The sequence below is a fragment of the Protopterus annectens genome, chromosome 9.part0, assembly GCF_019279795.1.
Source record: "Protopterus annectens isolate FY-2018-M chromosome 9.part0, PAN1.0, whole genome shotgun sequence".
Lineage (NCBI taxonomy): Eukaryota > Metazoa > Chordata > Ceratodontiformes > Protopteridae > Protopterus > Protopterus annectens.
In genome coordinates, this window is record NC_056743.1 from 56,621,489 (window position 1) to 56,645,341 (window position 23,853).

Consider the following 23,853-nt stretch of genomic DNA (forward strand, 5'->3'; position numbering starts at 1 on the left):
AACAGAGCTACAATACTTGTCATGGAAAACAGCCTTCCTTCTGGCTATTACTTCAGCACGCAGGGTTTCGGAACTACAGGCCCTCATGGCTGTGCAACCATTCATCATTTTCCATCAGGACAGAGTTTCCTTATGAACCAACCCTACCTTCATGCCAAAGGTAGTATCCAGTGTAGCTTTGAATCAGACTATTCATTTACCTACCTTTTGTCCAAATCCACAGAACAAAGGGGAGAGACTACTACATTCCTTGGACATTCACAGACAACTTCGTTATTACTTGGACAGAACAAAGTCATTCAGGAAATCTGAGCAGCTCTTTGTGTCTTATGCTACAGGTGCTCAAGGAAAGGCTGTTTCCAAACAGACTATTTCAAAATGGATAGCCCACTGCATACGCTTTTGTTATTCATTTCATGGAAAATCTGTGCCTGTATACATCAGATCCCACTCCACCAGGGCTACAGCTACCTCTGCAGCTTTCCTCAGGGGGGTCCCTACCAAGGACATTTTGGAAGCAGCTACTTGGAGTTCAGTGCACACTTTCTCCAAGCACTACCACCTTCCACTATACTCAAAATCTAGAGCGGGCTTTGCCACAGCAGTCCTGCAGGGCATCCTCGCCCCTCCTAGTTCCACTTAGTGCCTACCATCCCTACTTAGCTTTGGGATTCTACCCATCTGTAATGACTGCAGCTGTATGCACGATGAACATAGTACAGTTTTGTACCTACCATAAATGTAGATGTTCGAGTGCTCATACAGCTGCAGTCCAGGTTACCCTCCCTCCATCCCCTCTTAGGACAGGCCTTATGACAAACACCTTTATTATACAACCTATTTGGGGTATTCCTTTATGGTGTATTTGCTTGCAACTACTGTTTTTGATTTATCTACATTGCATGTTTGCATAATATTATGTTTTGCCTTCCTTCTGGGGGCACCTGACATCTGGGGCAAGAAAAACTGAAGAAAATGGCGTCGGCTGCCTCTTTTATACCCCTGCCGCACTGACGTCAGGGAAGAAGCACCGACAACCGACGCCGGACCTAGACTTTGGAATTCGGCCGACCGAGGACCCGCCTGATGGCAGGATAACCCATCTGTAATGACTGCAGCTGTATGAGCACTCGAACATCTACATTTATGGTAGGTACAAAACTGTACTTTCAGCTCCCTGCCCTTGCTCAAAAGCATTGATCCATGTGATTTGCATTTGCAACCACAACAAAAAACAGTATCTGGGTGTGAGACCTCTCACGTGACCCTTGTAGAGGCCTGCATGCCTCTGGCTGCTTCCACATTCTTTCTTGGGCTTAGTCTGAGGCTGAAGCCCCTGGCTGTGTCCGTAGACCTTGCTATCTGCCAGGCTTAAACCAAAGCCTCTTGAGCCAAAGTGGCATACAGGGTTGCCCCAGGCTATGTTCCAAGGATCGCTGGCTCCTACAGCCCAGGTCACCTCACAAGACATTGCCAGACTGCAGGATTTTATGAATTTTATGAAGTCCAAGTAGCCTTCACTGGGAAAGGAGCCTGTGGCAGGAATTCCCTCTGGGAAAAGAAAAATGGAAATCGCCTGCCACAGAGAATCTGATTCCTGTGATTCTGATGAGGGTGAATTGGCTCATGTGGAGAAGTTACCCTCCTACCAATACCTTGACTTAGATTCTGAAGATGCCTTTACCCCCTCTCCCCCCATACATACACTCAGAACTAGCACCAGCTTTGGAATTCTTCCCAAGACTCAGTACTGCAACAGTAAATACGATGAACGTAGTACAGTTGTGTTTAAGAACATAACATAGTTGTAGATATTCAAGTAGATCACTGTTGCAGTGCCCTTTACCTCCAACCTACCCCTCCTGTTTTTTTTTCTGCTGGTACCTACCTGATGTTAGGTAGCTACCCTGTCTATTTCCCTTCCAGTTTCCCCTGTTACTGCTAGCATTTTCTTTAGAGCATAGTCGGTCTTGTGAGCCTTGAGGGTTGGTTGAGAAAGACCTGAAGATGGCATGAACCGATTACCTTCTTGTGTCACTGATGTTTTAGCATCTGGTAGGGATATGGCTTATGCAGGCAGACAGGCATTTTCAATACTTAGTAATACAACTATATTTTTCTCTGCACTCCTCTGTAGTTAGACTCCTGTATCTCACTACTTGCCATATCAAAAAACTCAAAAGACTGCAGAAGTTCAAAGTGAAAATACACAGATCTCAAAAATCTTAACTATCAGGAAAAGCATATGGGTTCATGAGGGGAGACAGATGCATTGCTTTACGTGCCCTCCTGGATCCCGTTATCCAGGGCAACCTTTGCTTTGATGTGTCGAACAATACAGCCAATGCTAGAGCAAGAGATCTCAATCTTTATTAAGGAATGAATTAAATTAACTGGAGGTATAGGCTCATCATTAGGTGCCTGCCCTTGGTCTAGAATAGACTCACCTAGACAGGTTTATCATTAAGTGCCTCCCCTTGATCTAGAATAGACTCCCCTAGACAGGTTCATCATTAAGTGCCTATTCTTAGTCTGGAATAGTCTCCCCTATATAAGTTCATCACCAAGTACCTCCTGTTGGTCTGAAATAGACTCCACTTGCATGTCAAGCAGTGTGATTTCTTGTCTGCCTTCAAACATAGCTTAAGTGCTCAGATGGGTACCCTAAGATATACAACATGCATTGCCATCCCTGAAAAGGTTGGTAGACCCTGAGGTTGGTTATTGGCAAGGCAAACATGGACTCTGGTCTAATAGTCTTGTATTTCCTATGACCGTATGAACTAATTTTCTTGTTTTTTTGCCAGAGCAGTCTTTCATTTTTATTCTGTCATTGTTAAACATGTTTTAACCTAAAGAATCTCTAGGTTTTCCTTCCTAACAACTCTTCATGCTTTTCCGGTAAATATGCTGTACCCAGCACATCTGCTATGTGTAGTTCCTTACCTGGTCTTCATTTTACTTTCAGGGCATACTTTCGTTTAAGAAACATCATCTGCAGTCTTGTACAAAGAATTTCTGCTTATGTATTGCAAGGGTCTGTGCTGTGCTTTCACCTGAATTAGTTTACCATAGATATATTTGCGAAATTTGTCATTTCCATACACTGTTACCAGCAGTTAATTTTCTTCAGACCATCTCTTTCTGCATCTGGAAAAATTCTTGACCTTTAGGCAATTGGGGTACTTCTGTAACTAGTAGGACTGCATATCACAGGCCTTATGAGTGGTCAGCATCTAACATTTTTTTCACACTGCTTTGCTCCTCCCTTTATTCCCATCATGCACATCTCCTCCCAACACTCCTATTTTTATTCATAGAACAAAGGTAATCCCTAGAAAAAGCAAAAAGTGATGTGTAGGAGTGAGCACAACACGAAACTCCATGCAGAACAGACATGGCATGCGTATATAGTTTATATCAAACGGTTATGCTTTATAATATGTATATAATACAAATGTGTTTATTAACAGAGGTATTCAGATGGTGTATAAAACAATTGCTTACACCATATAATGCATACATAGTCAGCACATTTATTTTCATAACTATTTGGCTATTTATATATATATATATATATATGTGTGTGTGTGTGTATATATATATATATATATATATATATATATATATATATATATATATATAGTTATTTACACTTGGTAATATGTGCATAATTTGAGTGTGTTTATTATCAGGTCTATTTATGTATGTCTGTATAAAACAGACAATTAGAGTTCATAATTGCATGCAAAATATGAATAAAGAACTCCTTGGGAAAATGGGTATAGCTTATGTTCGTCAAATTATTGAATATAACATTTTGTTTTGCTTATATAGTAAGGGAGATTGATTACTTCTCAAATGTATCAAATAATAGTTCACCTTCATCTTCAAAAAATAAAGCAAAAACATCTGCAATTTAAATAATTATAACAAATTAGACATAAAAACATTGGTTAAGAATTTATACAAAAGAAAAAATTGCCAAAAGAAGACAACCCACCACTGCGTCTCTGTAGAAAAGTGTAGGTAATCCAAGAAAAAAAGAGACGGAGACAGCTTTGGAATCCAGAACAGGCCTTTACTTGGTGCAAACACAAGCGCTTTCACAATTAAGCTTCTTCAGGTGTATACAAGCACTAAAAATACCACACCTTTATACTCATTTTACATCACCCAATTAATAGTCATGTGACTGGTCCCATCTATCATAATATATTTTATTTCATTCATAATAACTAAATCATATATAACTGAAGAATGTAAAAATGTAGAAGTATCACAACAATGATCCAAAATGCAGAAAGTAGACCCCCAATCACTCGGAACCGATGTTATTAACAAGCTGCACTTTATTACACAAAACGAAGAACACCAGGGTTGAGCGCTTTCATCTGATCAGCAGCCAACAAACCAAATGTTGAAAAAACAGACTAAGATCCGGAGCCTCTTGCACAGCCCCAAAATACCTCATGCTCTTTAAAAAGTGGTATTATTTGCAAATGATTAATGATAGCTACCAAGTGTTTTACGGAAACATCAGCTAGATATAGCCCTGATTTAGTGAATCTGGTCTTACGATTGCTTGAACTGATCTTGGAACATAATTTGTTTCTATTTATTGATCAATTCTACAGACAGTGCAATGGCGTAGCTATGGGCACTTCTTGTGCCAATAGCTACGCCAATGCGGTCATGGCAGTATGGAAAGATGAGTTTGTGTTTAAGGGCCCATTCGCCCACTTGATTACCTTTTATCGGAGATTTGTGGACGATGTTTTTATTTTATGGGCAGGAGATGAGTCGCAGTTAGCTAGTTTTGTCAGTTTCATCAACGATAGTACACATTATTTAAATTTTACACATAGAATGTCAAGATTTAATATGGATTTTTTAGATGTAGGGATTGTAAAAGGCAATAATGATGTAATATTTACAAGACAGCACAGGAAAGATTGTCATGTTAACCATCTACTACACAGGAGTAGTGCACATCCACCCCATATATTTAAAAATGTGATTACCAACCAGGCCATGAGAGCCTCGCGACTGAATGTGAGGGATGATGATTTTAATGTTGAATTGGATAGGGTCAAGACATTTTTAGGTGACAGGGGGTATAGTAACAATAGTATACAGACACATATACCTCTGGTTATGGCCATGAGAGATGATCAAGCCAAACCATATTTTTCACGTAGAACTAGATCTATAGGCAAGAGACAGACAGCCCTCGACAATAGTAAAACCAGACTATCCTTGAAATATTCCACTGATATAAATAGGTACACTGATATAGTGAAGAAGAACTGGCAGATTTTACTAACAGACAAAGATATAGCCAGTTTGGTTGATAATGTCCCTAAATTTAGTTACAGGAATGACAGATCCCTAAAGAGGAGGTTATGCTACCCGAAAGATAGACACACAGATATTAGTAATGGGAGCACCAGACCCTGTGATAGCTGTAGTTGGTGCACGTATATAGATGAAAGTCCTTGTTTCTATCATCCTGATTTGAAGCAGGACTTTTATTTTAATACAGGATCCAACTGCACCAGTCAACATGTGGTTTACTTGGCAGACTGCAGGATCTGCAGAAAATTTTATGTGGGGAAGACAGATAGACATCTTAAAGATCGGATTAGGGAACATACTTATAACATCAGGAGAGGGAATAAGAACAATGCATTAGCCAAACGTGATGGAATTTGATAGCACTCACATTTTCAAATTCAGAGTTATAGCTTTGTTATATGAGAGCATGAGACGAGGGGATTTACGCAATAAGACAGAGAATCTGGAAGCAATCTGGATCACAAAGCTTAGAGCCACAGAAGGGCATGGCCTGAATGAGTGTATCCCACTGAAACCTAAATTAAAGATGAGACCACTTCGTAGGTAATATATTCATCTCCTGCTGTCTACAACACAGTATATTTGTTTTATAATATTTTAATAACACAATATATGTATATTTTTTGATGTTTTTTATTTATATATATATATATATATATATATATATATATATTATATATTTATATATATTTTTATATATGTTTTAGTTATTATGAATGAAATAAAATATATTATGATAGATGGGACCAGTCACATGACTATTAATTGGGTGATGTAACATGAGTATAAAGGTGTGGTATTTTTAGTGCTTGTATACACCTGAAGAAGCTTAATTGTGAAAGCGCTTGTGTTTGCACCAAGTAAAGGCCTGTTCTGGTTTCCAAAGCTGTCTCCGTCTCTTTTTTTTCTTGGATTACCAAGAATTTATACAAGTTATAAGACAATCATTTAATATTTAGAGAAATTTTAGATGGGTTGTAGAGAAATTAAAGGTAAGTTAGTCTAATACAAATAGGAATTGCATTATGAAGTGTGGGGAAAACAGTCTTATGGTATATTTAGAGAGAAAGTCAGGGAAGAGTATTAGACAGCAGTAATGAAGTAAGTGAAGAAGGGAGAGTAAGGAAGTATAAGGAATGAACAGGTACTTGTTCACATTTAGGGATGTAGTTTATCCTGCTTTTGAGCAAGAACAGAACCAGATTTTAGCTAGGAAGTCTTTTCGGAGTGGTTTTGAAAAATGGATGGGAGGGTTTCGACCTGATGGATACAGGTAAGGAGTTCAAGGCCTTAGCAACATTGCACAAGGTACAGACAATGCCCAGCAGATTTGCTAGTTTTTTTAGACAGGAGTTTTTGGTTACTGGATCATAGTGACTGGGAATAATACTGCGGTGGTGGTGCTGCGGTAGCGTTGTCGCCTCACAGTAAGACGTTGTCCTGTTCGATTCTCAGCTAAAGCTTCTTCTGTGTGGAGACATGCGTGAATGGGCGTACCTTCGTTGAAGGTTGTGCGTCAGGGCTGACAACTCAGCATGTAAAAATCTACTGCCAATCAGCGGGCTGGAGTTCCGCTGTGGCGACCCCTAATCGGGAAAAGCCGAAAGAGACAACAACAAGAAGTGACTGACTGGGAATATAGTTGGGAATATAGTTGTGAAGAATGTTTTTAAGTGCTGGACAGGCAGATGGATGCTGGATAATTTTATAGGAGGGTAAGAAGTTGTGTACAAATTAGTTGATGAGGCAGTTTTAACCAGTTTAGTTTTTTCGGTGTTATACAGTGGTGGGTTTTGAAAAGCATATTTGCTGCAAATTTAGCAGCTGCTGTTATAGCATCGTTCAAATTTTAATTTTTTTGATGCTTAGAGGTTAGAAAGGATGGGTGTACCATACAGAAGCATGGGGAGAAGATGAGTAGTTTTAGTTGCATCTGTGAGAGAGTTTTTGGCTTGTAAAACATTCCTAGTTTTTCTTAGGCAGTTTTGTATATGTAGGTCGAATATAAGGTTATCATCCACTATCACCCCCAAATAATTTGCTATGAGAAGTGACTTCAGTGGTTGTATTATCAAGAGAGAATTTTATTTATTTATTTTTTCATGAGAGAGGGATTTGGGGGGGGGGGGGACGGTGTACATGTCGGATGACTACATGAGAGTGGAACCATCTGTGTATTGTATTAGAGTGGCCTAGTGTGTGGAAGTCTAGAAGGTGTTGGTGAAAATGTTAAAGAGGAGGGGATCAAGGATAGAGCTTTGTGGTACACCAGTCATGATTGGAGGCAAGGAGTGATCATGGATTGCCATTTTACTGACTGTAGCTGTTGAACCACAGAAGGGTGGGCTGGGAGAGACCTAGTGAGGACATTTGAAGTAGAAGTTTGCTGCAACAAATTGTGTTGATGGCATATTTTCATTATATCCATAAACCCAAATACAGGCATGTACTTCTCATGAGTATCTGCCCTCAGCTGGTGTTGTATGACATCTTGACCCCCCACCCCCAGAGAAGTCTTCCTTATTTCCTATGATGTTCATATCTCCTGTTACCGCCATACAGCCTTGATGAAAGGCTGTAACTTGTCTCATCGTGTTTCAGTGCTTTTGGTGGAATGAACAGTGAGCTAGCATAATTCTTAAAAGCCTGCCACCGCTATAAATCTTCCCCATATGCCATTTGTTTGTTCCTGTACCCGTTTTAATTAATACTAAGCCCCCCCCTTACTCTTTTTTCTTTTTACTCTCCTCATATTCCAGCCTTCCTACTTTTCTTTACAATTTTGTGATTCAGATGTTTCCTGTAGTATTATTGTCTGCACTTTACTGTTGTAAATGTAAGTCTGTACTCCAGCTTTTGTGCCAGTTAATCCAGTAACATTCCAAACCTTCCAAACCAGTAAGTCAGATTATACCACAGTAAAGCTTGTATTTTATTCTAGTTAACATATATATTCATTGTTTTTTGTTACAAACTTAAAGCTTGTATTTTATTCTAGTTAACATATATATTCCTTGTTAAAGCTTGTATTTTATTCTAGTTAACATATATATTCCTTGTTAAAGCTTGTATTTTATTCTCGTTAACATATATATTCATTGTTTTTTGTTACAAACTTAAAGCTTGTATTTTATTCTAGTTAACATATATATTCCTTGTTAAAGCTTGTATTTTATTCTAGTTAACATATATATTCATTGTTTTTTGTTACAAACTTAAAGCTTGCATTTTATTCTAGTTAACATATATATTCCTTGTTAAAGCTTGTATTTTATTCTTGTTAACATATATATTCATTGTTTTTTGTTACAAACTTAAAGCTTGTATTTTATTCTAGTTAACATATATATTTCTTGTTTTTTGTTACAAACTGGATCTTCACACTTTGCTTCTTTCGTTTTGTTTCACTTTAGATACTTTTAATATTGTTTCAATTGAGCCTGATCTTTTATTAGAATATACAATCCTCCATAAAATAAACATCAAACTAGCTAAATACACATTTTGCACTCCATTAGAGCTGACATTAATATAAAACTTCTTCCACTCTTCCTAACTTCACCCTAATTTGCCTTTGGGCTAATGAACAGCTATTATAAATCACTGATGTTTGTTCCCCTCCTCTTTTATTTCTGATGCTGTTCCTCTATCCTTGTTTTGCTAGGTAGCTAGGCTATCTGGGGTCTTTCATATTCCTTCCTACATGTTATATTACACCCCCCCCCCCCCAAGCACACACACAAAATGCACATGTGCGTGCACATGTGCAACACATCCATAAACATAGAGAAAGTTCTCTTCTTCAACACTGTTATAATCATGGAAGTGAAATGAAAATATTGGCTCTCATTTGGGACATGAACCCAAGAAATTCCTACAGTCAGTGCACATTTTTTTAAAACAATATCTCCCGTGGGTTCTGCTTCTGTACCATATAGATGGACTGCTGATATTACAGTGCCCTTTAAGGGGGGGTGGGTGCTGCACTCCTGAGTGTGTCCTTTGGATGAGATGCCTAGTAATTATGAACCTGTTGCTGGTTTGACAGCCACCATTCTTTATTGCAGTGTTATAAACTTACTGTATTTTTTTTTAATATAACATGGTCAGTTTATTCTTTAAGGGCAGCACTGAATTTGTACATAAACATGGAAAAACACTGAAATGTAAAGTTGTTTGCCAGCAGCAACCTCTATTAGTTATAGATCTCTTTAATGTGGGATTACTCGGATGACTTTTACTTCTGCAAAGATTGTGTATATTGACTGATATTGGTCGATTGTAATTACAGAAGTTTGTGGCCTTTTGTGGTTGAAATGTTCTGTATGGGGAGTTTTTTCTTAATTTGTGCTTACATTTTTGTTTCATTGCTTACTGGAAAAATGTTGAAACCTACAAATTTAAAACACACTCTAACAAGTAGTGCTGTATTATACAAGGAATATAATGTAATACAATCAGGATGGTGCATCAAAGAATACATGCATGTATACATGGTCCAAAAAATGTGTGCAAGGGGCCAGTGATTTGAAAACAGCCCAAAGGTAAATTTAGTCCACCACTGACCAGAAGCACTTTCTTTGAGTATGGGTTTCAGTACAGTTTCAAGGGCAGAGAAGCTTACTGTTGATGCTAAGACTGTTTTCATTGTGAGACTGTATTGTTTTGTTTTGTTTTGCAAATGGTTATCAGGGTTTGGGCTATAAAATTTTAAATAAAAGTTTTAAACATATCTAGTCATTGTAGAAGTAAAGAAGAAAACAGTATGCATACTGACAGGGTTGAACAGTGTTTATGGTAACTGGGGAGAAATAGCCAAGAGGTGAACACTGGAATGGTTGGGAAGGGGTATTGCTAAGTGGGGAAGCTGTTCCATTACCCTGTCTAGGGTCTCATTTGACTGATCCAGCTCTGCATACAAGGCATTCTTGGAGCCTGTTTTGGTGAATCTTTTGCATATCTGCAAAACAAACAACATCAGAACTACTAAACTAAAAGACCTAGATTTTGATGCCACATAAATAGGACATGTTGAGGAGATGTATATTTCTTAGAGAATTCCCATTTCTGTGGAACAAACTCCCCATCCATTTGTAGCAGAGTTTATAGATTCATAGGTCACTAGGCTCAAAAGCCTATACAAGCCTAGCCTGTTTTATCCAATTTTTCTATCACTAGGGGAAAGATAACAAGGGTCAGCAAGTGGGCTTTTTGCAATTTTTACAGACTGCCTCTGTCCATAAGGGACATGGGCAGAACCCCAGGAGTGAATTTGTGATTTCCCCATCTTTTGGTCTAGATTGTGCTTGAAGATGGACCAGGAAGGGCTCTGCTTCATATAAATAGGAAGCCTGTTCCAGAGGAAAGGCAGTCTCTGAGACAAATATCTGTCTGTCCAGCATGATCTATTCATGTCAGAGATCAGGTGTAGATCCTTGGAGTGGCTAGCCCTTATGCAGTTAGTTTTGTGAGTGTGCAACATTTCCGTCAGGGTTGGGTCAGACAATCCCTTGTAGGTCAGGCAAAGATTACCCCTTGGTAATCAGTAGGAAAATGAATATAGTGATGGAACTTTTAATTTGTCTGTATATGACATGTTGGTTATACTCTGTATTTGTTTGGTGAGATACTAAGGACACTCCAGCTGCTGCATGTGCCTGGTGCGGTACATGCCAAAGGGTCCACTGTACTCGGTTACTGGTGTGGTCAGGGCCGAGTACAGTGGTACTATGACATCATTTTAGAGATCGATGTCATAACCTTACTTATAAGTTGAGCCACATAGAGGGATTTCCTCACCACCATGGCCACATGGTGGTCAAAGTTTAGATTACTATATGCCTCACCCCCACTTCTAGTATTCTTAATACCTAAAGGGGCATATTTCTCAGTCCTCTGCTTAATAACTTCACTTCTAATTTCTTTGATCAGGACTGAGGAGTATCCACGTTCCAGGAACGTAGTTTCTAAGGGTTTGTGTTATAACAGTGAACGCTCAAAAGAGCGAAAGCTGTTATATTGACCACAAAAGAACGAAAAGAAAAAAGAGCGAACAGCCAGAACAGCAATTTTTTTCCCAGGGAAAAAATTTGCTGTTCCCAAAGAAAAAAAACCCTACTAAACACTATTTTAACTGGTGGGCTTTGCCCCCAGACACCCCCTACTTAAATATACCAACTCCGCGATGGCACTACAGTGCCGAAAACGGCAAAGTGACGGAAGCAGCCAAGCGACTTCTTTCCCAGGGAAAGAAATCGCTTAAAAGCCGCTTTGTCATTTTGCGTTTTTGACATTTACAGTTTGACCAAGGTGCATTCGACAGAATGAGTCGTCAGTCTTCTGACAGGAACCCGTTTCTAACAATGCAGGTTCGATTTCAAAATCTGTATCCAATTTTCATTATGGACAAATTGCTATATGAAAGTAAAATGTTAACTGTGTCAAACGATGATGACAAATATATTTCTGCTTCCAGAAATGAGATAAACATAACCTGCAACAAGATTGACTTGGTTCCTGGAACGTGGATACCCCTCAGCCCTGATCAAAAAAATTAGAATTGAAGTTATTAAGTAGAGGACTGAGAAATATGCCCCTATTTATATATATTAAGAATATTGAGGGTGGGGATGAGGCTTCTAATTCACCCAACAATGAGAACGTCAACCAGTACCAGAGCGCTTTTGTCACTGAGTATAATGGTGACGCCAGTCTCATCAGAAAAGTAGTTCGAAGTGAATGGGACAAATTCACAAGACTGACATCAGTGACCTGCATAACAAGACAGTGGACATAATGTTCAGGAAAGGGCACTATATGAAAAATATTGTGGAAAATCAAAGTTTGGCTAAGGGGAGGAAGGACATTTTTAAAAAGAAAGTCACTTTTAAGTGTGGTACATGTCAACAGTGCCAGTATATTTCTAACAAAGATAAAATATTTATTAGTAGTTGTAAGAGGTTCGTAGAAGGTGAGGTTTATTGCAACTGCAACACCTTAAGGGTGGTATATTTAGCTCAGTGTAAACCATGTGGGGCATTCTACGTAGGTAAGATTGAGTGGACGCTTGAGGAGAGTTTACGAACACTACGACATACGTAATAAAAAATATCAGTAATGCACTTTATAAGCACTCCTTGGAATGTAACCAAGCTACATATTGTCCTTGAATGCATAGCCAAGGATGGTGGCCTTTGGGAAACCACCATAGAATTCAAGGAATTGTATCAGCAGATTGTACTTGACGTAAACAAGCTTTCCAGGACTGAATGACAACTTTTCCATTGTTTCAGTGTTAAAACTGAGCTGCAAAGCTATAAAATAGTACAAATGTAATTACATCTGTATGACACTAGATGAAGGTTTTTATTCTTGCTTAAGTTTTGGCTGAAAGGATTTCACCTAGATTTTATATAAAGTTGAACCCACTGAGACATTTTATGTAACACTTTTTATTGAACAAGTTTTAACATTTTTATGGATCATATTATTATTACTAAGGTTTTTAAAGCATTTTACTATAGGGGTATATATTTTAATTTTTTGAATGACAATGTAATTTTCTTATTGGTTGATCAAAATGAGGTTTAGTACTTAACAAGCAGTACCATTGCACTTGCTTTATCTGATGAAGTCCATTTTTAACTGATGAAAATGCTGTGTGGATTATTTCTGCATTTATATTCCTGAATTCGCTTAATAGAGCCTGCTTTCAACATGAGTGTTGTTGCCAAGCCTTCCTTCAATGCTAGCTGGTTTATTTGGTTGTCAGTATATGTGAAATAATTGCTACATTGCCTCAGGATGCCCATGTCCACCAGGCTTGCTACAGATATAGCAGGAAAGTGCTGATCCACGTTTCAGGTTTTTACTGTGGGTTTAACGAGGAAGAAGAGTGGGAAGACTTAACAGGATTGGGATGATATAGCACATGGATGAAGAATGTGTGCTGTACTTCATGTGAAACGCAGCTCTGCAACAAAGCGACACTCTGCATTCAGCTCAATTGCTCATAGAGCAGCAGCATGACTGGGGGAGGTTGCAGCTATAGTTATTCTAAAGGAAATTTTAATTTGAAAGCATTTGCATCTGTACAGGGTGCGGCAAACCCCTGCTGGCTCAATCAGAGCAGAGGACGTCAAAGTAAACTGAGCTGAGGGCACTGGAGCAGGCATTGGCTCAGAAGGCTCAACAATCATCAAGTTCGACTCCTCCGGCCCCGAAGGACCAGTATGGCTTGGAGGAGGAAAAGTAGTAGATGGTAAAAGGGTCTTCGGTTCCGAAGCCGTTTGGGTTGGAGCCAATAAAAATTTAGCAAAGGCCGGTGCCTGTAAAAGCTTCTGCACCACACGATCCACATCCAAATCGGAAAGGCTTATCGAAGACCGAGATGAGTGGATAGAAGGAGGTACAGATTGCAAGAGTGGAGATTTCGGGACTTCAGATACCAGTTCCATGACCGGGGACTGGCTCCAAAAAGACAAGACGGTCGACTACGTGGACTGTGGAGCTGATGTCGATGTTTTTTTTAGATTTTTTTTTTTTACTTCAGAAGAAGTAGAAGCCTTAGAAGACTTTGAGGATTTGCTAGACCTATCCTGGTCACTCAGCTTCTTGAAAAGATGGTTTGACTAAACCTTTGTCAATTAACTTTCTCTTTCTCTCTTGAAGAACCCTAGAAGAGAAGGAATGACAAATGGAGCAGCTTTCCTGAAGGTGCTATACTCCCAAACAGTATACACAATTTACATGGCGATCAGTGACAGACATTTTCTCTCCACATTTTGGACATTTCTTAAACCCTGATTTAGGGTGTATGTTCTTCGTGTTTCACTGTTGCAGTCATCACATTTGGGTTATCTGCTTGCAGTAGCCCTCAGTCACAAACAGATAACCCAAATGTGATGACTGCAACAGTGAATACAGGAACATCTACATTTATGGTAAGTTTACACAACTGTACTTTATCCTTATCCTTGTCAGTCATACTGGAACACATAATCTCAAGAGAGGATACTGTAATGAACAAGACACACCCAAAAAGAGCTATTAAACAAGCCCTTTAAAACTATGGGCTAAAAATACTGTTATGCACACACACACTATAACTATTTATCTGGGTTCATAGGCACTCTAATACCTATATATCTAAATATCTAAGTATATTCAAAAGCTGTGACAGGAGAAGTCACTATTTAAAGTCACACAACTACTGGCTAAACTACAGTAAAGATTTAACAAGGCCTAAATAAAATGAGGCCAAGAGAGTTAATAACTAGTCAGTTAAAAAGGCACACCAAGGAAAGAGAATCTACACAAGCTACAAGAGCTAAGCTAAGTCTAAATAGAGAAATATCACTATATTTATATACATTTTTAGAAAAATGTTTTGTACTGGCCCAAGCTGTGCGAGCAACCTCCGATCTATTGCAGCGGCAAACTAGGTCTGGGGTAACTCTAGGTGCGTCATGGGATAGGGACTTGGCCTCCAGCTGTCCGAAGACCTCGAGCTTTGTAGTAGGCAAACTCAGAGCCAAGGATTGGCTCCGAACCCATCTGTAAGAATGAACGGCGAGATGGAACAACTTCACATTAAAAGTTTCTGCATTTATTCCTACTTTTCAGTTAAGTCCCTTCTTGTATGAAGTAATTGGCATAACATTTTTTAATCACAAGACCGAATGTGTACTAGCAAACACCACACCTACCTTCTCCTCATGGGCAACCTGGAGATTATGAAATACAAAAAAGTTTTCCTGATACACACATTTTTGTTAGGTAATAAAAGAACAAATAAAATCGTTACACAACAGTACATCCATCAGTAGTCCCTTAGACCCCCTCCACAGGTGTGAGTTGTACAAAATTGTAAAAGGTTGCAGTGGAGGTGCAGTGAAGTGGCTCCCTCCTTGCTGGAAGTAGCTATCGCTAATGATAAGTAACAGAAGCAGTCATTTTCATATTACCGTTTCTGTTGCTTCAGTGGTACAACCGTATGGTACTGCATGCTTTATTAGAAACTAATGGACTGAAATTACATTTCTGTCAGTAAGCTAGTGTCTGTCATCCGAAGACATGCCCATACCTGTGCGAAAAATGAATTGGGGTGCTTAAAGCAAGTTCCGCCAAATAATTTTCAGTGTGAATGTTTACATTATTTCCCTTATTGTGCCGTAATCCCACATGCACATGGTTACGCTGCCCCAAGTGTTGGTAAAGTACATGGAGGTTAACAAACAGCTTTTTCATTTCAAGAACATGTAACATGTCATGTCATCCTTTACCCCTCATTTAACAAATGTTAGAAGTTCTATAAATCTTTTTTAGGCTGACTGAACTCTGCCACGTGGAAACAGCTTGCCTTACTTTAGCTCAAATAAGACAAAAAAAAAGAAAAGTGCTCATAAGAGCTCAGTTTAGCAGTGTGTTTTGCCTTGGCCCAGACTGACACTTAACCAATATCTCACTCTCTCTACTGCTCAGCTTTGTATGATACATCACAGATTACAAACCTTTCATTTCCTTTAAACTGCCAGTCTAGCTAATCATCTACCAGAATTTGCTCTTATAAATGTTTTTTTTTTTTCTGTTAAAATCTACCATTCCTCCCACTCATTTCTGTTTCTCTCAAAGAATTTCTCTCTTTCAGTTCATTTCTCACTGGCAGTTCGTAATCCTTCTACAGACACTGTTCTACTAGACACAATTTTCTACAAGGTTGCCCCAGCTTCCACAGTATTCATTCTCTCTCTTGGCAAGTTGAAAGGCCTATGCCTTCCATTTCTGACCTCCCTTTCATCCAATGACAAACGTTTGTTGATGCAGCATTTAAGCTGTTTCAGTAAAACTAGTGCATTCTGGATTTTGACTCTCACAAAGTACAACAAATAATTTTTTCTCATTTTCCAAAGTACCATTTAATTATGTTTTTAAGCGTTATCATTTAATTAAGTGCTGGGAAACTTAATTTGGTCAAGTCCCTCTTGCCTTTTCCTGGATCTCCAATATTTGCTGCCTAATGGCTCATCTCATCATCACCTGTTGGTCTTGCAGGTATTCAGTATCCACAGTAATGGCAACTTCCAACCTTTCCACTTAAACACCAAGCACTTCCATCGGATTCTGTTCATTTCATGTCGCCTCTAGAAAGTTGTTCACCTCATATTCATTCAATCTCAGCACCTTTTTAGGTTTTGTGTGTGGTAAGTGGTAAATATCGCGACAAGTCTGTTCTCACTCTCAAATGTATTCCCACTCAGAATAATTGGCTTTCACAACAAAGTCCATATCATCCATCACTAATGGTTCAACAACATCTTTATCCTTCTAGTCACTCAAAACCACATCTAATTTACTGCTTTTAGTACTGCTATTAAGTGGTGTACAGTAGGGCGACCACGGTGGTGCAGCAGTTAGCTTTGCCACCTCACAGCAAGAGGTTCTCCGGTTTGATCCTCGGCTGGGGTGCCTTCTGTGCAGAGTCTGCATGTCCTCCCTGTGGCCATGTGGGTTTCCTCTGGGTGCTCCGGTTTCCTCCCACATCCGAAAGACATGCTGTAGGTGGATTGGACACTCTAAATTGGCCCTAGATGTGAGTGTATGCATGTGTGTGCCTTCTGTGGAAGGTTGGGAGTCGGACTGACACCTCAACACTGTCAAACTTCACTGCCAATCATGAGCGGACAGTTGATCCACTGTGGCGACCCCTAACCAGGAAAAAGCCGAAAGAAGAAAAAATGAAGTGGTGTACAGTGTTTGTCTAATGGAGCATTGTAGGATGCAGCAACGTGCAGCCCTCCAACAGCCATCCATTTTGATGGATGGTGTGTGTGCGTGCGTTTTTTTTTTTTGTGTCTACTTGTATCTGGCTGAGTAACCTTTGTAGAGAAAGACTGACTTATCCTTCATCTTAGGAATGCTGTTACAAGTAGCACCTGGTGCACAAATATTATTAAACCGGTCTGTACATTTTTCATGTTTTTGTGGAGACTCCATACCTTTATATAGAATAACAGTATTTACCTGCCCCCTTTTTATTTTATTTTTTTTATCTTCATCATAGAATTGTTGGGACTGAATTAATTTGGTGAAATAATTTTTAAAGAGTTTGGTCAAATATCTCTATTTTCAGTAGAGAATGAGAGAAGAAACTGATCAACTTTTCTAGTAAAGCTTCCACAGTTGATCCGTTTTCAACATAGGGAATTGGATTTCTGGGATGATTTATGATTGTGATCTATTATACTCTGTGGCCGTTCAAGAGGGTATGGGGGATTAAGAATAGTTAAAATGGTCACCTTTGGAGGGCGAGGATAGATGTATTCAGCAGGTAGTATGTGACCAAGCTTACATATGGTTCCCTATCAGATGTTTAACACCCGTTAGTGTCAGTCCTGATACTATGGAAAAACAGGACTTAGACCGAAAATCATTGAATTCAGTAGCTCACTTGTTACACCTTTCAGACTTTGTTTGCATGGAGGAACTACCCCTGTACCCCTTGTGGGGGCAGTGGCCCCAAAACCCAGGCTGTTTAGACTTTCTAACTATGAGCCTACCATACCTTGGAGTACTTTGTGATACTGAAAGCTCTGTCGCATGTGTGCGCGTGTGCGCGCACGTGTGTGTGTGTGCGTATGCGTGTGTTTTGTGTGTGTGTTTTATGTGTGTGTGTGTGCGTGCGTGTGTGTGTGTGCATGTGTGTGTGCGTATTTGTGTGTGTGTGCGTGCATGTGTGTGGTGTGTGTGTGAGTTCCAGTAATATCTCATCCATGCCTCCAAAAACAATCTCGTTATGTATACCATTTGTGTGACATATCTGGAGGTTGCATATAACAACCAGGCATAAATTCTTAAGTAGACAGAAGTAGTTTGGACTGAATCCCAGACCAGCATGCCTTATCAGCTTCAGAAATTTAATCTTAATGTTATTTCTTTTGGCAGGAGTAAAGCTTCAAGAATGTTCTAAAGCATTTTTAACCAATTGAAGTACAATAGGATCAGATACTGCTGTTTTGTAAATTATTAAGATCTGGATCAAAGGTGGAGGAATGAAAAAAGATGAAGTGCTGTAGTTCTGCAAGGTTTTAACCTACGGAAATGCATTTACATAGCTTGAATGCAAAGCAGCTCATCCTGGAAAAAAGATTAAAAGTACGACAGAATAGTTTGTTAAAAGCTGTAAAACCAGAACTTTGTCTGTTGGGGTGCAAAAAAATGTAGCACAGTGGAAAGGTCCTTTGTAGCTGAGACATGTTTTATCTTCCTGATAGTGCAGTTCTGATGTTTTATCAATTTGGAATGTGCGACTGGATAAGGAGGAAGTACCTAGTTAAAAGTCTTAATCTTGTTTCTGTTAATGAATAGCCCTTTGTCATAAGTTTTACTTTGGATAAGATAAACTCCATTTCTTTCAGGTATCTAGGTGGTTCATTTAGCATTTCTCTGTAATAAGCCGCAAGTGATTGCCTTATTACACTTAGATCTATACCCCTCCCCTCAGCAAAAAAAAAAAAAAAATACGGACGTTCCTTCTACTGGCACACCAGCCAGGTGGCCAGATGCCTGACATGCCCTCCCTCCATCCCCAGCATTCAGGTCCTGTTTCTCTGCCCTGCTCCCAACCCTAATTAAACATATTTTATTTAAAAAAAAGGTTTTTCTTTTAAACTATAGCAAACAGTTGCTATACTTCATACCTGTCTGCACAGAGTATATCAGTACTCATATTTTAGTTTAAAAAAAAAAAAAAGAAAACATTTCTTTTTAAACCATAGCAACCTGCTTGCTAAAAATGTAGCAAACAGTTGCACAGAGCACTGCAGTGCACAGGTTTTAGTTAAAAAAAAAAAAAAAATGTCCACTTTTAAACTGTAACAAACTGTTTGCTACAATGTCGCAAGCAGTTGCTACAGTTTATATCACATACAGAGCACTACAGCACTCGGATTTGTCCACAAATGCAATGTCAGCTTTAAAGACTGTATTACATTAAAGAGTGATCAGGACTGGCTGGTCACCCCCCCCCCAACACTTTTTGCGAAATTGCCCCTCTTGCCCCACCCTAACTATGCTACTGATTTCTTTCATATGTGGGATTAGATAACTCCATTTTTTCATACATGAGATTAGATAACTCCAGTTCTTTTATACGTAGGATAAGATAACTTGAGGTCTTTCATACGTGGGATTAGATAAACTGAGGTATTTCCTACGTGGGATTAGATAACTCGAGGTCTTTTATACGTGGGATTAGATAATTTGAGGTCTTTCATACATGGGATTAGATAACTCCCTTTTTTATACATAGGATTAAATAACACCCATTCTTTCATATATGGGATTAAGCTGCAAAGCTACAATATTTAGATGTCAATTGAAGCTGCATTGTTGAAGGCCACAGTTGTCGAAGTTGTGAACATTGTAATATAAATGTCAGAATGCCAGTGTACTGAAACAGGGTTCACTATTAAATAGAGAATAGAAGATAAGATTTTAGTAAGTATGAACTGAGAAGGGAACATGTGAAGCAAATACAAGAAATATTATTATGTAAATGTTGAATAAGTCACTTGTGTTTACTTTGGTTGAGACTTGGTACCAAAACTGTTATCCATCAAGAAGCACATGAATGTCAAGCAGAGGGGCTGGGTAGTCATCAGTGGAAATGCAGTGATGAAAGAAAGCTCCATCAAGTTGCAGAAAAAAAATGTAATGTTTTCTTAGTTATGGAATATAATCTTTACATCATAGTAAGCTCCAATTTTAATATGGATGAAGACTAAAGGAGAAATGCCAGAGTTGCTTTTGTAAGGCACGAAAAAGAGGGCATCAGCCCAAGCATGCATGTATGTAGGGCATGTAAATTCAGGGGCAAAATCAGTAATAACCTGTTGCAAGAATATTTAATTTGTAGAACCTGTAGTTTGAGTTTCCACTTTTCCAGTTTGATGGCAAAATTTATGGAAGATAGTTAAAATCGCCATACCAAGGTGGAGCGTAACAAATGCAGGCTGTATTTAACAGATGGAACTGATGTTATCTTGGCCAAAATACCATTCAGCTGTCAATATACAAATAAACTGGTCTTAATCAATATGTCATAGCTATAGCCAACCGTGCAAACCTATGATATAATTTTCAGTTACAGATTCTGTTGTGAATGTTTTTTACAGTCAGCAATTAAGTAATTTTTTTAATTCATCCAGATATTGTTAAAATCAAAGAAAATAATGACTTTCAAAACGTTTTCCTTCCCAGGTCCCCGTCTCTTTCTCTCATGTCCTATTGATGTCGAAGGCTCTCGAGTGTGGTTCACTGATCTGTGGAACTATTCCATTGTGCCATATTTGCTGGAAGCAGTAAGAGAAGGCCGTCAGGTAGATATTTAAAACCGTGACTGTGGTGAAACTACATCGCAGAAATAATTTTTGTTCTGTAGGAATTCAGACTTTTTTGGTTTGTAACATACTGACATTCTTCGAAATTCTTGAAAATGTGCTGATAAAAACAAACAAAACAAAATAATGAAACTGTTATGTAATTTCTGTTTGCCTGCTGCAGAAACACACAATATACACAGGAATACTTTCATATGTAGGCAAGGCTTCAGCCAGAATGCTTTAGTAGTGCTGTTTTCCAGCTATTGCTTCTTGCAGCATTGTTTTCCCATGGTCCTATCGCCTAAATTTATCTGTGGAAGCCTCGATTAACTGGGTGATATCTGAAAATATAATTTTTTTATTTGACTAGCACAACTTCGTGGTTACTAAATAAATAAGTAATTAGAATAAAATAAAAATATGTACATTGCTGCTAATTTGCTTCTGTCAAAAATGTTTTTAATTGATATTGGTTACTATTTAAGTGGTTTTGAAAATATGAAATGATCTTAACTGTTTAAATATTATGTACATCTTCTTTTGTGTAGGTGACATATATCATATCGTATACATTACATTATGGCCAGTGTAAGGAAGGAGCCTGTCTAATTTGCCAAATGTGTACAGCTATGTACAGCTGCATCTCCCCTCTTGCCTCACTTTGCCTCTGTATACATCCCATGTTGCATCATTTTCATCTTTTCCCAGCATGCATTTTGGCAGCCCATTAAATATGTCTGAATATCACTGTGTAACATAATAGTTGTATCAGGAATGTATCTAGTTCTCGCTGTTCCATACATGAGGTTTGTAACTGCTTTCATGGATTTGTAGATGATGACTTGTTCACATTTCTACCTATGTTTTAAGGTAATTCTGCCCAATTCTGCTGTCATTGTCATATATGCTTATATCCTTCTATCCTCCATTGAATATAGTGTTGAGCCTTTGAAGGGTCAACGCACAGCAGGTCATAAAAACAAGGCTCAACTCATACAGCAAGTCATACAAATAAGGCTCAACACACAGCAGGTCATAAAAACAAGGCTCAGCACACAGCAGCTCCTAAAAACAAGGCTCAGCACACAGCAGCTCCTAAAAACAAGACTCAGCACACAGCAGCTCCTAGAAACAAGGCTTAGCACACAGCAGCTCCTAAAGACAAGGCTCAGCACAGAGCAGCCCCTAAAAACAAGGCTCAGCACACAGCAGCTCCTAAAACAAGGCTCAGCACACAACAATTCATAAAAAACAAGGCTCAACACACAGCAATTCATAAAAAATAAGGCTCAACACACAGCAGTTCCTGAAAACAATGCTGTGTACACCAGCTTGGTAAGACACTTCCCCTGCAACCAACCTGAAAACATTGAATTATGTATTCCAGGGTGGGGGTCTGCGGGCAGTAAGCCAGCCACACACCACAAAACGTATAGATGGTAATTGCATGACCATGCATCAGTGGGGAACGAAGGTGTCTGCAGTAGCACTGTGCCTAACAAACTAACCTGTAATCCCCACTGACAGACAATTTCAACTAGTTGATTTTGGGCAGCTAAAGCTCAATCAGCCGGTCCTCGATTGGCCGTAGGGTAGCCTTTTTACATAACTACTTCCCTTCTTCCCATTAAGCCTTTTTTCCTCTGAACCCTTTCTAGCAGTGCCATTTCTGTGGACCTGAATGGAGTAATTCAGTTGAGGTCCCACTAAGGTGATATATAGAGAGTGGTACAGTAACCTGTCCATTTCAGCAGTCTGTTGCCTTATCGATGCACCACATCATTCCTGTTTTCCGAGTCTTTGTCTGGTGATTTGCTGGTGCTATTGTTAGCACGACCTATGTCTTTTACTTGGGCAGTCATTTTGACAGCAACCTCCTGAGTTTGTAGTTTTCTTATGGGTTACGTTAATGATGTCATCCACAAAGACCCCGCCCCTGTTTTCAGTGCTCATTACCGCATCATGGACAAAAATTGTTATCTCTACATATAGGTGCTGAGAACCTTCACAAAAACTTCCTTACCTCCTGTGATGTAACAAATAGCAGCATTGTTACATGCACAAGTTAGGATTTCAGATAGTGGTCAGTGAAGTATAACTATAGCTACTTGTGACTGCCAGGTACTGGTTCAAAATTATTAATAATTGGTCCTATATGTCATGCTTTAAATAACCTTCATATGATTTACTCTCGGAAAAGGATAAGGAAAGTATCAATGGCTTTTCAGTCATTGTAGGTTACATTTATCTCCGAGGGTTACCATACATTTAAATTTGTCTTTTCATACTGTTGTAAAACATTTATCACCGAGGGGTACCATACATTTAAATTTGTCTTTTCATACTGTTGTAAAACGTTTATCTCCGAGGGGTACCATACATTTAAATTTGTCTTTTCATACTGTTTATCTCCGAGGGGTACCATACATTTAAATTTGTCTTTTGATACTGTTGTAAAACATTTATCTCCGAGGGATACCATACATTTAAATTTGTCTTTTGATACTGTTGTAAAACATTTATCTCCGAGGGATACCATACATTTAAATTTGTCTTTTGATACTGTTGTAAAACATTTATCTCCGAGGGGTACCATACATTTAAATTTGTCTTTTCATACTGTTTATCTCCGAGGGGTACCATACATTTAAATTTGTCTTTTGATACTGTTGTAAAACATTTATCTCCGAGGGATACCATACATTTAAATTTGTCTTTTGATACTGTTGTAAAACATTTATCTCCGAGGGGTACCATACATTTAAATTTGTCTTTTGATACTGTTGTAAAACATTTATCTCCGAGGGGTACCATACATTTAAATTTGTCTTTTCATACTGTTGTAAAACATTTATCTCCGAGGGGTACCATACATTTAAATTTGTCTTTTGATACTGTTGTAAAACGTTTATCTCCGAGGGGTACCATACATTTAAATTTGTCATTTCATACTGTTGTAAAACATTTATCTCCGAGGGGTACCATACGTTTAAATTTGTCTTTTCATACTGTTGTAAAACATTTATCTCCGAGGGGTACCATACATTTAAATTTGTCTTTTCATACTGTTGTAAAACATTTATCTCCGAGGGGTACCATACATTTAAATTTGTCT

General features: G+C 38.7%; 1 protein-coding gene across 1 annotated transcript in view; it reads left to right on the forward strand.

Annotated features, from left to right (window-relative positions):
* LOC122810494 (neuron navigator 2-like) overlaps positions 1 to 23,853 on the forward strand; it is a 2,968,645-nt gene that overhangs the window by 2,850,081 nt on the left and 94,711 nt on the right. Inside the window, exon 40 of the mRNA XM_044082075.1 lies at positions 20,617 to 20,735. Coding sequence (XP_043938010.1) covers positions 20,617 to 20,735 — 119 coding nt within the window. The remainder of the gene's footprint in view (positions 1 to 20,616; positions 20,736 to 23,853) is intronic.